The 15,365-nt window shown below is 40.9% G+C and overlaps 1 protein-coding gene across 1 annotated transcript in view; it reads left to right on the top strand.

Annotated features, from left to right (window-relative positions):
- Positions 1–8,518, top strand: part of slc6a17 (solute carrier family 6 member 17) — a 105,276-nt gene extending 96,758 nt beyond the window's left edge. The window contains exons 9-12 of the mRNA XM_060845035.1: positions 744–936; positions 2,662–2,821; positions 5,936–6,098; positions 6,793–8,518. Of these exons, the coding sequence (XP_060701018.1) occupies positions 744–936; positions 2,662–2,821; positions 5,936–6,098; positions 6,793–7,158 (882 nt within the window). The 3' untranslated portion in view covers positions 7,159–8,518. The remainder of the gene's footprint in view (positions 1–743; positions 937–2,661; positions 2,822–5,935; positions 6,099–6,792) is intronic.
- The last annotated feature ends 6,847 nt before the right edge of the window (positions 8,519–15,365 follow it).

Genomic DNA, 15,365 nt, shown 5'->3' on the forward strand with positions numbered 1-15,365 from the left:
AGCTTGCATTTACCTGACATCCCTGAACTCACTAAACTATTATCTTTACAAATTATACTATAGTCCAGCCCCTCCCCAAAGCTAACTACCTCTAGCCCCTCTATGCTTTGAGATATCTGCACTCCTTCGGTTTTGGTCTGTTCAGCTTCTCTGTTGTTAATCATTCCACAATTGATTCTTTTAATTGTCTGGGCCCTAAACTTTCGAATTCTGTCTCTTTCCCTCTCTAATCTCTTCCTTTAGGACGTTGCTTAAAATATTCCTTTTTGCAGAAGCCCTTGATCCTCCTCTCTAATAATCCTTTAATAATCCTAATCTCTAATATCTAATAACACCTGTGAGATGTTTTATTACCTTCAAAGCATCATATTTATGCAGGTTATTGTTGAATGGGCCTGTTTTTAGCCTTAAGAGCTGCAACAAGTTATCAATCTTAAATATATCAAGAAATAACTTTTAGTGTATTTCTAAAAAATATTATTTTCTAAATGCTGCTAGTTTTGTTGGCTCTTTAAAGACTTAATGTTTGGTATACAAAAGAGTTGAGTCGGAACTGGGCAAAAATTGTCAGTTTGAAAATGAGCGCTATCTGTGCACAACATACAGACATGGCAAAAATTTTTAATCCACTGTTTTATAGATAGCACTCTGATTGCAATGTGCCATTTGATACCTGGCTGCAGTTTATTCTGTCATGATTATTCAATTTCTGCCATTAATTTGACCTTTCTGATCTCTTGCAGTCAGTGCAGGGTACAGGCCTTGCCTTTATTGCTTTCACGGAGGCAATGACCCATTTCCCAGCCTCCCCTTTCTGGTCTGTGCTCTTTTTCCTGATGCTCATTAACCTGGGATTGGGCAGCATGATGGGAACCATGGAAGGCATCATCTCACCGATTGTTGACTCATTTAAAATGCGCAAAGAGTTCTTGACAAGTAAGAGTCCAATGTTACTTTCTGGGACTTTGTCAGTTACTTGCTGGAGTAAAAATTAATTGTCCAGAATTCAGAATTTCAACTTGTGTCTTGAGCTGACTTGCTGGAATCCCTTATTAATGATGGCAATGTTCCCATGATTTGTCTCATACTCTTCTCAGTCAAAAGTGTTATCAATTGAACCATGACTTGCACAAGAGTAAAATTCCATCAACACTGTCCCATTAAAATAACACAAAATAAGAAGTAAGAGCAGGAGTAGATCATGTAGAACTATTCCAGCAGCAGTGATATGCTTCACCATTTCGTAAGATCATGGATGATCTTGGCCTCCAACTCCACTTAATCTCCTGCTGTTCATACCTTTTTTTCCCGAGAAATCAAAGCATGCTACTTTAGTCTAAAACATTATTTAGTGATGGATAAACCAGAACTGTCTGGTGCAAAGGATATTAAAGTTTCTTGATAGTTTGCATGAAGAAATTTACATTGAAACGTGAAAGATAGGAGCAGGCTATTCCACCCCTGAAGCCTGCACCACCATTCAATATGATCATGGCTAATCATCAAGCATAATACCCTAATCTCGTCCTCCTTGTATCCCTTGATGTCTTTATCCCTAAGAGCTATATCTAACTCCTTGAATATATACAATACTTTGGCCTCAATTACTTTCTGTGATAGTGAATTCCACAGGCTCATCACCCTCTGGGTGAAGCAATTTCTCCTTATCTTCTTCCTAAAATGTTTACCTATATCCTTAAACCTGACCTCTGGTTCTGGACTCTCCCACCATTGGGAATATCCTTCCCGCATCTAACCTGCTGAATCTTGTTAGAATTTTATAGATTTCTGTGAGATCTTCCTCCCCTCCCCTCATTGTTCTAAATTCCAGTGAATACAATCCTAACTGACTCTGTCTCTCCTTAAATATCAGTCCTGACATTCCAGGACTTCATTTGATAATTCTTCAGTGTACCACCTCTACAGCAAGAACACACTTCCTCCAATAAGGAGACCAAAATGGCACACTCTTTTCCAGATGTGGCCTTAACAACTCCTAAATAATTGTAGCAAGATATCCTTGCTGCTGTACTCGAATCCTCTCGCTATGAAATCCAACATGCAGTTTGTCTTCTTTCCCACTTGTTGCACCTGCAGATTTACTTTCAGTAATTGGTGCATGAGAGCATTCAGATCTCGTTGATCATTCCCCTTCTCAACTTACAATTCAGATAATAATCAGCCTTCCTAATTTTGTTGCCAAAGTGAATAATGTCACACTTGCCCACATAACACTGCATCTGTCATGGGTTTGCACTCACTCAGTGTGTTCAAGCCAAGTCACATCATAACATCTCTGTATCGACCTCATGGCTCACTTTCCCATCCAGCTGTGTACCATCTGCAAATGTTGAGATGTAACCTTTAGTTCTCTCATCTAAATCATGAATGTATATTGTGAATAGCTGGGATCCTCATATTGAGCCCTGTTGTGCCTCACTGGTCACTGCTGTATTCACCCTCATTAGCATTTGCTCTCAGACCATGCCATTGAATGATGGTCTGAGAGAGGTGGCATTTTAAAGAGAAATTTTTAGTGAAATAAAGACTTTCATGGCCTGAACTCTTAAGTTTCTGAAGCTATTTGCAAAACGAGCTTCTGTTTATTTAATTACGCAATGATTATTTGTGATCAATTTTAATTTCTCCTCGTTCTCACAGTTGGCTGCACAATTATCGCTTTCTCAATCGGACTCATATTCGTTCAGCGTTCTGGGAACTACTTTGTCACCATGTTCGATGACTACTCTGCTACATTACCCCTCACAATTGTGGTCATTTTGGAAAATATCTCTGTTTCATGGATCTATGGGACAAAAAAGTAAGTCTTCCCAAATCCTCTGATATATATTTCATTAAAGCTGAGAGCAAAGACAAATCCCTGGGTTATGTATATTTGTTTAATGCTATAATCCCCATTAAACCCTTACTCTAACTGGCCCAGGCTGCTGCCCATTGTGTAACCATCATCTCTGCTTCCTTAAGACCAAGGGAGATAAGTAAAGAAGGAGCCCAGTCAGTCCTCCTATCCCACCATTCTAAGAGAAAATCTCCCTCAATACCTTTATTTATGAAGTCCATGATCCCATGTGCTTGCTTCAATATGTCCTGCCACTTTGAAAAATCATGACTGATGTGTCCCTGCACGCTTTAGAACTGGTTCATTAAGTCTGTGTTGCTTCTCTCCATCCCTTCTGCCAAAATGCATCACCTCACACTTCTCTGTATTAAATTGGATCAGCTGGCCTCTCTTTCTCCTGTTGCAGTCCATTGTCATTAACTTGGCAGTTAACTGCACTTCACAATGTGGTGTCATCAGCAAATTATGAAATTTTACTGTGTTACAGTATCCAGGACAGTTATATTCCTGGATGCAACGTATTCATAAAAATAAGGAACTGAACAGAGGGAAGGTAGTATTGATTAAGCAGAATATTGCAAAACTGAAAAGAGATTTTGCCCCAGAGGGGTCAAGGACAGAATCTATTTGAGGATGAAGAAATCCTTTTACTGAGAATAGTCTGTAGACTATCAGTCAGTGATGTAGAGGAACAATTTACATCAGCATTGAGATGCAAGAATTTGAGTGGTTATAATGAAGGTATTTAATTATCTAAAAATAGACTGGGATAGTAGTCATGCAAAGAGTGGAAAGGTACAAAGATTTCTAGGATGTATCCATGACAGTTTTCTGCAGCAGTATGTTACCAGTCCAATGAGAAAAGATGCACTGCTAGACCTAGTTCTTGGGAATGAGGTGCACCAAGTAAAGTAAGTGTCAGTAGGAAATTATTTGAGTGATGATGATTATTATATCATAACGGAATGACACCAGGTGAATTGTGCAAGTGTGATGGTGCGAATGGCCACCTCTTATTCTACAGCATTCTGTGATACTGATCATAAAATCAGGGAGGTTATTCTGAACCTTTTGTAAAGCTCTGATCAAGTCAGAACTGGAGTAATGTGACCAGATCTTCTCATCACATATTAGTAATGATGTGAGCCTCTTTGAGAATGAGATCAGAATTACAAGAATGAATCAGAGAGGCCGGGAGTGAGAACTGATTAAGGAGAATTCTGAGAGAATTCAGCTCACTAACTACAACTGAGAAGGGGATTGTGGACAAAGAACTGGAAGCAGAAATTGCACTAGGAGGATATGACATAGTAGTATTAACAGAAACACAGCTCAAGCCAGTATAGGACTGGATACTTAATAACCTGGGTTATAAAATGTTCAGTAGAAACAGGATGGGTTAGAAAGGGAGGAGGCGTAGCAGTCTTGGTCAAAGATAGTAACATTGCCCATAAATGAGATGCAGTTTCTGTAGTAGAAATTAAATGGTTAGAGTGAGAAACATGAAGACAGCAGTGACCTTGCTGAGTATTTATTATAGACTCCATATAGTAAGAAGGAATTAGTAAAGACCTTTGTAAGCAGAATATGAAAATGGACAAGCCATTTTCAATTATCCAAGGGCAGACTGGGGAAAAACATTAGAGTGTGGGGCATGGAACGGGAGAAATCCTTGCAGTGTGTGCAGAGAACTTTCTGGAACAGTATATTTCCAGCCCTACAGGGAGGGGTTGTAGGGAATGAGGCATGCAAAGTGGCAAAAGTCAGAGTGGGAGGGCATTTGGGAAAATGTTTTTTTTGGGGCACCCATTTAATATAGAAATTAAGAAATTTTTTTACTTTCTGCGTGTGTGTTTGGAATTCCCTTTCTCAAAAGACTGTTCAAATATTGTAGAATACTGCAGAATGTTCAAATATTTTTAAGGCAGAGGTAGAGAGATTTTTGTTTGCCAAGATGATAGGTTGGTAACTCTTCAACCATCACCTTCATCCCTACCTCCATCTACCTATTGTATTCTTGGCTACCATCTCCCCAGCCCCACTCTGCTCCCATTTATCTCTCCATCCCAGAGGCTCCCTGCCTTCATTTCTGATGAAGGGCTTTTGCCCGAAACGTCGATTTTCCTGCTCCTCGGATGCTGCCTGACCTGCTGTGCTTTTCCAGCACCACTCTGATCTAGACTCTGATCTCCAGCACGTGCAATCCTTAATTTTGCCTAATCCCAGGTCCCAGACTATCTAGTCTCTGAGACTGAGATTTTCATCCCTGGCAATATCCTGGTAGATCTCCTCTGCAAGTAAAAAGTGAGGTCTGCAGATGCTGGAGATCAGAGCTGAAAATGTGTTGCTGGTTAAAGCGCAGCAGGTCAGGCAGCATCCAAGGAACAGGAAATTCGACGTTTTGGGCATAAGCCCTTCATCAGAAATGCCCAAAGCATCGAATTTCCTGTTCCTTGGATGCTGCCTGACCTGCTGCGCTTTAACCAGCAACAAATCTCCTCTGCACCCTCTTCAGTGCAATCATATCTTTCTGGTAGTGTGGTAACCAGAACTACACAAAGTATTCCATCTGTGGCCTAACCAATATTTTATAAACTTGTAACAAGACTTCACTGCTCCTGTATTCTATGCTCCAGCTAATGATTTCACAAAAAGTTATTTGTGACAAACCCTATCTGTCAAATGGCAGGCCTTAAGGTATCACAGTGAGAGTAGTCCTTGCTGACCAGCCAGCAGCCAGCAGCCAGCCCCATCATTGAGGCCTCAGGATAAAGCCATAATGTTCTTGCAGAGAGACTCTCACGGTGCTGCTGATTACTGAGGAGTAACCCCTCTCAAGACTGAGCACATTCACTCAAACTGAGCAAGTGAGGTGGTGATAACTTGGCTCTGAGAATTTGAATTTGCTCAATAAATACATTCCAATAGTGATGCCATAATTACAGATAATGGAGGGTTTTGTCATTTGAACTGCTACGTCAGCACACATTGTTGGCAGTGAGTAACAACCAAAGGCAGAAATCCAACTGTTGCGAGCATAAGGTACCAGCTAACATAAACTCTGCTGTTTTTCAGATTCATGCAGGAGTTGACAGAAATGTTGGGTTTCACTCCATACAGATACTACTATTACACCTGGAAGTATATCTCCCCTCTGGCTATGGTCATTCTGATGTTGGCCAGTATTATTCAGATGGGGATCACTCCACCAGGATACAATGCCTGGATAATGGAGGAGGTAATCGAAAGATGGCATATCTGATGTTAATATTCTCAAATACAGAGATACATTAGTCTTATGGTTGCAATGAGAAGTGATTACTTTCCAAAGGACAGAATCTGGATGTGTAGAGACAGTCATCAAATCACTGGGCTATGAGGGGTGTGTGAAGAGTTTGTATTGGGGATGCAGTGGGATGTTGGGGGAATGGAGTCATAGTGTGAGGGTAGGTTTGCTGCGGTTGGGGGCTGTGTATGGATGGGGACGGTGAGGTGGGAGCTTTGTGGGGATGGGGTGGGTGCATTGGAGCTGTGTGAGGATGGGGTTGATTGTGGTGGGGCTGTGTGAGGATGGGGTTGATGGTGGTGGGGCTGTGTGACGATGGGGTCGCAGAGGTGGGAGCTGCTTAGGAATGGGGTCAGTGCAGTGTTTCTGTGAGATTGGGGTTGGTGAGATGCCGGGGATTGGAAAAATGCCTCCAAGCAGATCCTGAGCTGTCTGGCATTTGACAGTGAGGTGTTAGAATTGAACAGGAAATTATAATGGGACAGGATCTTTATGGATTAGCCTCATCAGTGATGATCTCAATTTCCCTCTAGTTTAGGATTGCAGTTGGTTATAGGCACTACCCATAACCCTAACATAATCCAGTTACCTTTTTGCTAGTTGAGTATATTGATTAATAATTAAGAGTCTTCCTTTCTTTGAACAGGCTATGGAGAGGTTCCTGATATTCCCGGGCTGGGCCCTGGGTTTGACTGTAACTCTGATTGTGCTGGGAGTTCTCCCCATTCCTATTGTTTTCATTGTCCGGCACTTCCATCTCGTGTCTGATGGGTCCAACACTTTATCAGTCTCCTACAACAGAGGTCGAATGATGAAAGATATGTCCAATTTGGATGATCACGATGAGACTCGATTCATCCTGAGTAAGGTCCCCAGTGAGACTCCCTCACCAATGCCTATTCATCGCTCCTATAATGGGCCAGACAGTATATCACCGCTGGAGATGACTGCTGCTAATGGACGATACGGCATTGGTTACCTGTCCGCTGGCACTCCTGAATCAGAACTGTAAGCTGGGCTTTCAAGAGGCAAATCAGCATCTAATATAGTTATAATATTGAGTGAATTGGTGAGAGGTGTAACGATTAACTAGCAGGTTGTAATTGGAGAAAACAACCTGTAACTAGCACCATTGATTGAAATCTGGTCAATTTGACATTGATCTCCACTGGTTTAAAAAAAACACACAATTATGTAAATTAGCCAATGATAGACTGGACCTGTAGCAGTGCGGGCACTGCATGTACAATGCTACAATGGGAATCACTGTAATTGATCTGACCCTATATCAGCAAACATTGAATATATTACCTTGTATCAAATCAGTCATACACATTTACCTGTAATAGCACAAATACCACATATACCAGCCTTGCATCAGTGCAGATATGTATATACTCACCTTTTATCTGCACATACACTACATATGCTGAACCTGCATCAAGACAAGTATACTAGCTCTTACTCGGAATCAATGCTGAAGATTTTGCCCTGTCCCCTTCAGCAGTAGCAGATGAAATAAAAACTGAGTTTAAGTACAGATAATGCAAATACTGTACAGGAAATGCACATCCTGAAACAAAATCAGCACAAGAGCGACATCTGCTACACTATATTACTCCAAACACCATATCAGCCCTGAAATAGCACAAATGTTAGGCCTGTATCTGCACGTACATGCCATATACTGCCATTTATGAAGACAAGCAATGCATGTACTAACCAGAGTCAGTATGAGTCTGTGTACTAACTGAGCGTGTAAGTGTTGTGTACTTGCCATGAGTCAGTATGAGTGTGTGCTCGGTGTGTCAGTCCAGATATGTTAAGCTTGTCTTTGGTTTTGTTATTAATGTTGTTGCTGTATTAATGATCTCATTGAAGCTTTGGTACTAGGCCTTGTATGGATTTGTTACTAACCCTGAGTTTGAGCATGTGTGGACTGATAGCACCTGTGTGTAAGTGATGCAGGCTCTGAAGTTCCAGTGAACACACTGTATCCTAACCTCGGAGGATTATCCTACAAATCGAGCTCTATCAGCTAAGGATCTATAGGTAAAGACCTCGACTAAAGCACAAAAACTGGTAACAGAGTGGTAAATTCAGTCAGTTATTCTGAGAGCAGTCCCTGAGAACTTGCAAGGCCATTACTAGTTGCATTTCTGTGATGATCATTGTTCCCTTGATCACCTGACTGTGTTTACCTTTGATTCTCCTTTTCTGTCATTGGACCCTAACTTTCCAAAATCTGCACAAGTAATACACGTGAATAAGTGTAAAATGATCTTTAGTGACCCATTCAGAATAACACATACAGTGTAAAGTAGTCATGATTTGGAGATGCCAGTGTTGGACTGGTGTGTACAAAGTTAAAAATCACACAACACCAGGTTATAGTCCAACAGGTTTAATTGGAAGCACACTAGCTTTCGGAGTGACGTTCCTTCATCAGGTGATAGTGGAGGGCTCGATCATAACACAGAATTTATAGCAAAAATTTGCAGTGTGATGTAACTGAAATATACATTGAAAAATTGATTGTCTGTTAAGCCTTTCATCTGTTAGAATACAGTGATAGTTTCACTTCTTTCATGTGTAAATCACAAAACCTCTTTTAAAAAGTTGCATTCTCGGGTTAGCTGTTAACAATGGTGATAGCTAGACAATATGTTGAAGGTGTTGGCCTTCTGTGTTCTCTGTCTATGACCTGATGTTTAGATTGATTCTAATCTAAAAAGTGAGATAACAAAGTTTTACATATATTCATGCAGTTTTTGAGCTCAGAGTTCTACATGAATGTATGTGGTTTTTGAGCAAAGTGCAATGTAACTCTGCAAGTACAAATTCACCCCACAAAATATATGTGTGCATGTGGGTCTTTGTATGTGTCTGTCTGGGGTGGGGATTGTGAGTGTGAGAAAGTGTGTGTGTGTATGTAGTGAGTGCAGAGTGTCATAAGTCTGTGAGGGGGTGCGTGTGTGTGTGTGTGTGTGTGTGTGTGTGTGTGTGTGTGTGTGTGTGTGTGTGTGTGCAGGAATATCTGTGTTTGTGTGTAGTGCAATGATGATCACCTGTAATGTGCCATGAACCCAAGGTCCTGGTTGAGGCCCTCCCTATGGGTACCGAACTTAGCTATCAGCCTCTGCTCATGTCACATTACAGGCGATCACCATTGCATTACACACACTCACAGATACTCCTACACACACACAGACACAGGTATACACAGAGAGCCACACACACTCCCACACTCTCACATGCACCTCCTCACAGACTTAAGATACTCTGCACTCACTATACACACACACACACACACACACACACTTTCTCACACTCCCAACCCCAGACAGACACACACACACAGACAGACAAAGACCCACATGCACACATATTTTTTGTGGGGTGAATTAGTACTTGCAGAGTTACATTGTACTTTGCTCAAAAACTGCATACATTCATGTAGAACTCTGAGCTCAAAAACTGCATGAATATATGTAAAACTTTGTTATCTCACTTTTTAGATTAGAATCAATCTAAACATCAGGTCATAGACAGAGAACACAGGAGGCCAACACCTTCAACATATTGTCTAGCTATCACCATTGTTAACAGCTAACCTGAGAGTGCAATTTTAAAAAAAAGGTTTTGTGATTTACACATGAAAGAAGTGAAACTATCACTGTATTCTAACAGATGAAAGGCTTAACAGATAATCAATCTTTCAATGTATAATTTCAGTTACATCACACTGTAAATTTTTGCTATAAGTTCTGTGTAACGATCGAGCCGTCCACTATCACCTGATGAAGGAGCGTCGCTCCGAAAGCTAGTGTACTTCCAATTAAACCTGTTGGACTATAACCTGGTGTTGTGTGATATTTAACAGTGTAAAGTAGGTGTCCTTGCACATTGTTATTAATTGTTTGATGGTATAGAACTTGATTATTGTTTAAAAAATAATTTTTTTGTTAAAGCTTGTCATTTTCACTCATCTGGACAGTTTGCAAGAGATACAAATTCAAGAGAGAGCCAACATTTCTACTGCATACTGATTTGGTCAGCATGTGGACTCCTGGCCCTTCACTCTCCCCTTCACCTGCTTTCCTCTCTGGTTTCAGTTAACGTTCCATTATGTGAAATCTACATCACTTGGCTCCCATAGTCTACTATTGTAATTTCACCTTTTAATACAGAATTTGAACCTTTTTATGGAGGCAGTAGGAAGAGCTGAGATCTTGTGAGCAGTTTCTGGTTGAAATCATTTGGGTTCTGGCAGATCCGGAATGAATTTGCAGTCATGAGAACAGCAGAAACCATTCATGGCTCAAATCTTATTCAAACAGATTCTTCTCATAAAGTGTTCCAACTGAGTTTCACTGCTTCCTTGTCACAGGGATGTAAGCCACAGCTGAGTCAGGCAAGATCTGCCCAGCAAGAATTGACACACAATGCATCAACATGCAGTGCCAACATAACCCATTGTGCCCCTCAGCTTTTTCAACTTTGTTGATATTGTTTAATGATCGACTTGTAGGTGGCAGCTGGTCTCACCGTCACTGAAAAATCAGTGTTGGTTTATAAATTACAGTATTAAAGCTCAAAATATACAAGTAACAACTTCAACAAATAAGCAGCAAATTCCTGGTGCTGAGTAATAATCGTTGCATTCTGTATAATGTTCAGAGATTGATGTATTCGTGTTAGATGTCAGTAGTTAAAGTTTCTGTCGATATTGTTGGTATTTTAGGTAGTGTGGTAAGTGTGTGTGTCTGGGGAGCAAATTATTTTAGACGTTCTGTGGAGCCCAGTTAATGTTTAGCACAAGATGGTAAGCACAGTGAGAAACGTACCATTGCAATTTCTCTAGATTTGGTGTAGTTAGATCCTACTGTTTTCAGAGATTTATAGTTTTCAGCTTTAAAGTGTTGATAAATTGTACAATCAGTTGGATCAGATATAATTGTTAATTGCACTTTATTATTCCTAGAAGTTCGCTATTTAATCCAGAGGCAGAATTATATACAGCCCAAAGGGAGGCAGTTTAGCTCCTCACACCTGTACTAGCTCTTTTGGTAGAGCTATATAATCAGTCCCATTCCTCCTACACTTCATTTTTATCCTTTCAAAAGTATTTATGTAATTAATTTATTGAAAATTACACTAATCTGCTTTCAGATAAAATTCTTTACACTTAAGCAGATGTATTAACATCAACTAGATGTAAGAAAATGTGGGGCAGGAGGGAGCTTGCTTGCAGTACAATCTTTCAACTGCAGGTGGGGCCAGTGGCTATGTAAACTCTAGTTCAGAAGTCAGTCAACACCAGCTTATAGTTCATAAGTTTATTTGAAATCGCAACTTTTGGATGACCATATTGAAAGGCAGAGCAAGCTCAAAGGGCCAATAGCCTATTGCTTTTATTTACTGTTTGTAATTGGTATTATCAGGCTGGAGAAGAGGAAGAGAGTTCTATTTAATGTTTTAAATTAAGGTGAATGCAGTAAGTAATGCTTCGTCAGACTGACATCTTTTGGTATTGGACTGTGTGAAAGGGAGTAGATGGTGAGAGACTTTTAAGTAGCATATTGGAGGATGTAGTGTAAAGGAACATTTACTGGCACTGAACTAGTCGCACTGACAAGTAGCTAATGCTTTAGACATAGTCACTACCAAGTCTCTATATAAACGTTGATCAAAACAGAGACACCAGTGGAATGCCAACAGCAGAGATGAGGCTTAAAGTTATCAGCTTTGCAGTGTCAATCATCCCTGTATTTCTCAGGGGACTTCTGCTGACTTGGCACAGATACACAAGGTTAGTCAGTTTTAACGTTTGGAACATAGAGGAGACACTTATTGAGAACATGTAGCACTGCAGTCAAATAATTAGCACAAGTTTCTCCTGGTGCCTTGTATTTTTTGTTGAGTTCCAGTCTTTACAAATTTATCAGGTTGTCATGACACCGTGCACCAGGGTGGCACTGAGCTCCTTCATAGGGTGGATGGATTATGATACACAAATGTCATTGGACCTTCTGGTGTCAATGAGAAGCTTATAAAGGCAAAAGTCAAGAGTTTGCAGATATGATTTTAATATAGAGAGAAAAGTTCTAAAAAACTAATATTAAATCAAATCAATGTGAGAAAAGAGATTGAACAATAGAAAACAGCAATTACCTATCAAAGTTTTGGAATAGTTTCACAGCAGATTTGTCTATTACTATTCCACCAGTTTATCTGCTGACCATCCTCCCCTATATTCTTGTGTTGGTGCCACTCAGTCATTCAAGGTCAGAACTGAAGCATAAAATTACCAGGAGTTATCAGAGCCATAGAGTTAAATTCCACTGGGAGTGGACTCCTCATTCCTGACTAAGATCTACCCATAATTGTTGTACTCTAGTGTTTATAGTTGGAATATTGATCAACAATTAATTCCAGTTAGGCATTTGTGTGATTTAGAGAACATGGTAATAGTCTAAAGATATTTATATTGTACATTGAAACTGTATATGTCTGTGTACATTATGTTAAATTATAAAATTTACAAATGTTACGCTGAATATTTTCATGCTATTGTTACTTTGTGGTGCTGTATATATTCATTGTATATTGAATATATTGTATGGGAAGAGAAATTTCTTGTTTTTATTCTGTCTGAAGAAGTTTCTTGTCTTTTTGTGTTGAATCTGTGTTCACTGATTTATATTGATTGACTTACTGCTTCTTTCTGTTGAGGCCTCATTGAAGTGTAGACATTTAAGCCTCACCCCCTGGGACTAGGAAGAAGTACAGATAAATAGTGGGGGACAGAGACCAGGGGCTGAGATACCCAGTATCCTGATCCTGGTCCACATCCAAGTTCACTGCCCTGATGGGTTCAGTGCCTCAGGTTGTCACAGAGTTGGTCATTGGTGTGGCTGGAGTGGCTAAAGATGCTGATGTTATTCTGTCTCCCTGCAATGTCACTCTAGCTGAGGGGAAGACCCACAACATTGCAAAATGATGCTGAAGAGGAATAAAATGACCAAAGTCAAGTTGGTGGATCAAAGATCGGTGTAAGTTCTGCTTTTTGAGAAGTGTGTAGTTGTACAGAGATTTGCAAAAACCTGGTAGCAAAACTTTGTCTCAGATTGAAATAGATTGATGGCAATCCCAATCCTGACCACCACCTGGCAGCACTGTGGCTCAGTGGTTAGCACTCCAGCCTCACAGTACCAGGGTCCCAGGTTCAATCCTAGCCTCGGGTGACTGTCTGCGTGGAGTTTGCACATTGTCCCCGTGTCTGCGTGGGTTTCCTACGGGTGCTCCGGTTTCCTCCCACAGTCCAAAGATGTGCAGGTCAGGTGAATTGGCCATGCAAAATTGCCCATAGTGTTAGCTGCCTGAGTCAAAGTGAAATGGGTCTAGGTGGGTTACTCTTTGGAGGTTCGGGCTGGAGGGCCTGTTTCCACACTGTAGGGAATCTTAAAAAACAATTTAATCTGGTCACTGGCAATTGGGGTTATTTATTTCATTATTGCCCTAGACTGTGGCTCAGTGTCCACTGAAGAGCAGTGTGATGGGAGCTACAGCATTGCAGATGGCTGACAAAGACTTGCAGCTGGTTGGTAAGGTTGATAATGTGCTTTAGGAGACAGGATGAGTACAAAAGATTCCCCAGTTCTTCCTTAATATTTTCTCCCTCTCTTCCCACCTTCTCACCCCCCTCCCCTTCTCTTTCCTGTCTCTGTCTCTTTCTCTGCCCTGCCAGACTGTTCCCCTGCTGAAATGGGTAAATTGGATGTGTAGGATATGGAAACTTATCTTGCTGTCTATTCATGGGGATGAGGGGCCTTTATTTAATCTTTCTTCATGGGAACATCACTCGAACTCAGGAATTAATTTGGTGAATCTTTATTACACTGGCTGTACAGCAGGTATATCTTTCCTTAGGCAAGAAGGCCAAGCTGCAGGCAATACTCCAAGTATCGTCTGTGGAAGTCCAGTAAGGATCGGTGTAAGCAAAACTGCAAGGTAGTTAATATCCATAACAAGGTAACATTTTCCCCTGAATCTAATGATTTACATCTGAGTGTTGAAAGAAGTGGCTGTAGAGATCGTACTTGTATTTCTCATCACCTTTCAGATTTCTACATTGTTACTCCAATATTTTATTTATTCATGGGATGTGGGTATTGTTGGCTGGGCTCGCATTTATAGCCTGCCTCTAGTTTCCCTGGAGAAAGTCGTGCCAAGCTGCCGCCTTGAACAACTGCAGTGCAGGTCCAGGCCGACCATAATGCCATTGCAAAGAGACATCCAGGATTCTGACCTAACAACACTGAAGTAATAACAATACACTACCAAGCCAGGATTGTGAGTGGGGCTCAGTGGAAAACTTGCAGGTGGTGGTGTTTCCATGCAACTGTTTCCCTTGTCCTTGTAGATGGTAGTGGTCATGGGTTTGGAAGGTCCTCCTTAAATGTTCGCTGTATCTACTTGTTTACTTTGTGACCCATGAGTGAATATCCATGTCTCTTTGTAGTTAAACATTTCCCAACATATGCTCTTGTCTTTCCTGCCAAGGTGGATATTTTCACATTTCTCCATTTTGTCAATTCTCTGCCAATTTTTTGTCCACTCATCTAGTGTCGATAAATCCCCTTGAACCATCAGTGCATCCTCCTCATAGCTCTCACTACCATTTAGCTTGGTGTCATCTGCAAACTTGGAAATATTATGTTTAATCCCATATTCAAATCATTTTTATATAGATTGTGAATAGAGTCGTAGAGATGTACAGCACGGAAACAGACCCTTTGGTCAAAATAGTCCATGCCAACCAGATAACCCAACCTAATCTAGTCCCATTTGCCAGCACCTGGCCCATGTCCATCTAAACCCTTCCTATTCGTATACCCATCCAAATGCCTTTAAATGCTGTAATTATACCAGCCTCCACCACTTCCTCTGGCAGCTCATTCCAAACACGCACCACCCTTTGTGTGAAAAGGTTGCCCCTTAGGTCCCTTTTAAATCTTTCTCCTCTCACCTTAAACCTATTCCCTCTTGTTCTTGACTCACCCACCCCAGGGAAAAGACTTTGTCTACTTAACCTATCCTTGACCCTAATGATTTTGTAAACCTCTATAAGGTCACGTCTCAGCCTTTAACGCTCCAGGGAAAACAGCCCCAGCCTGTTCAACCTCTCCCTGTAGCTCAAATCGTCCAACCCTGGCA

Source organism: Hemiscyllium ocellatum, chromosome 26 (assembly GCF_020745735.1).
Source record: "Hemiscyllium ocellatum isolate sHemOce1 chromosome 26, sHemOce1.pat.X.cur, whole genome shotgun sequence".
In the NCBI taxonomy this organism is placed as follows: Eukaryota; Metazoa; Chordata; class Chondrichthyes; order Orectolobiformes; family Hemiscylliidae; genus Hemiscyllium; species Hemiscyllium ocellatum.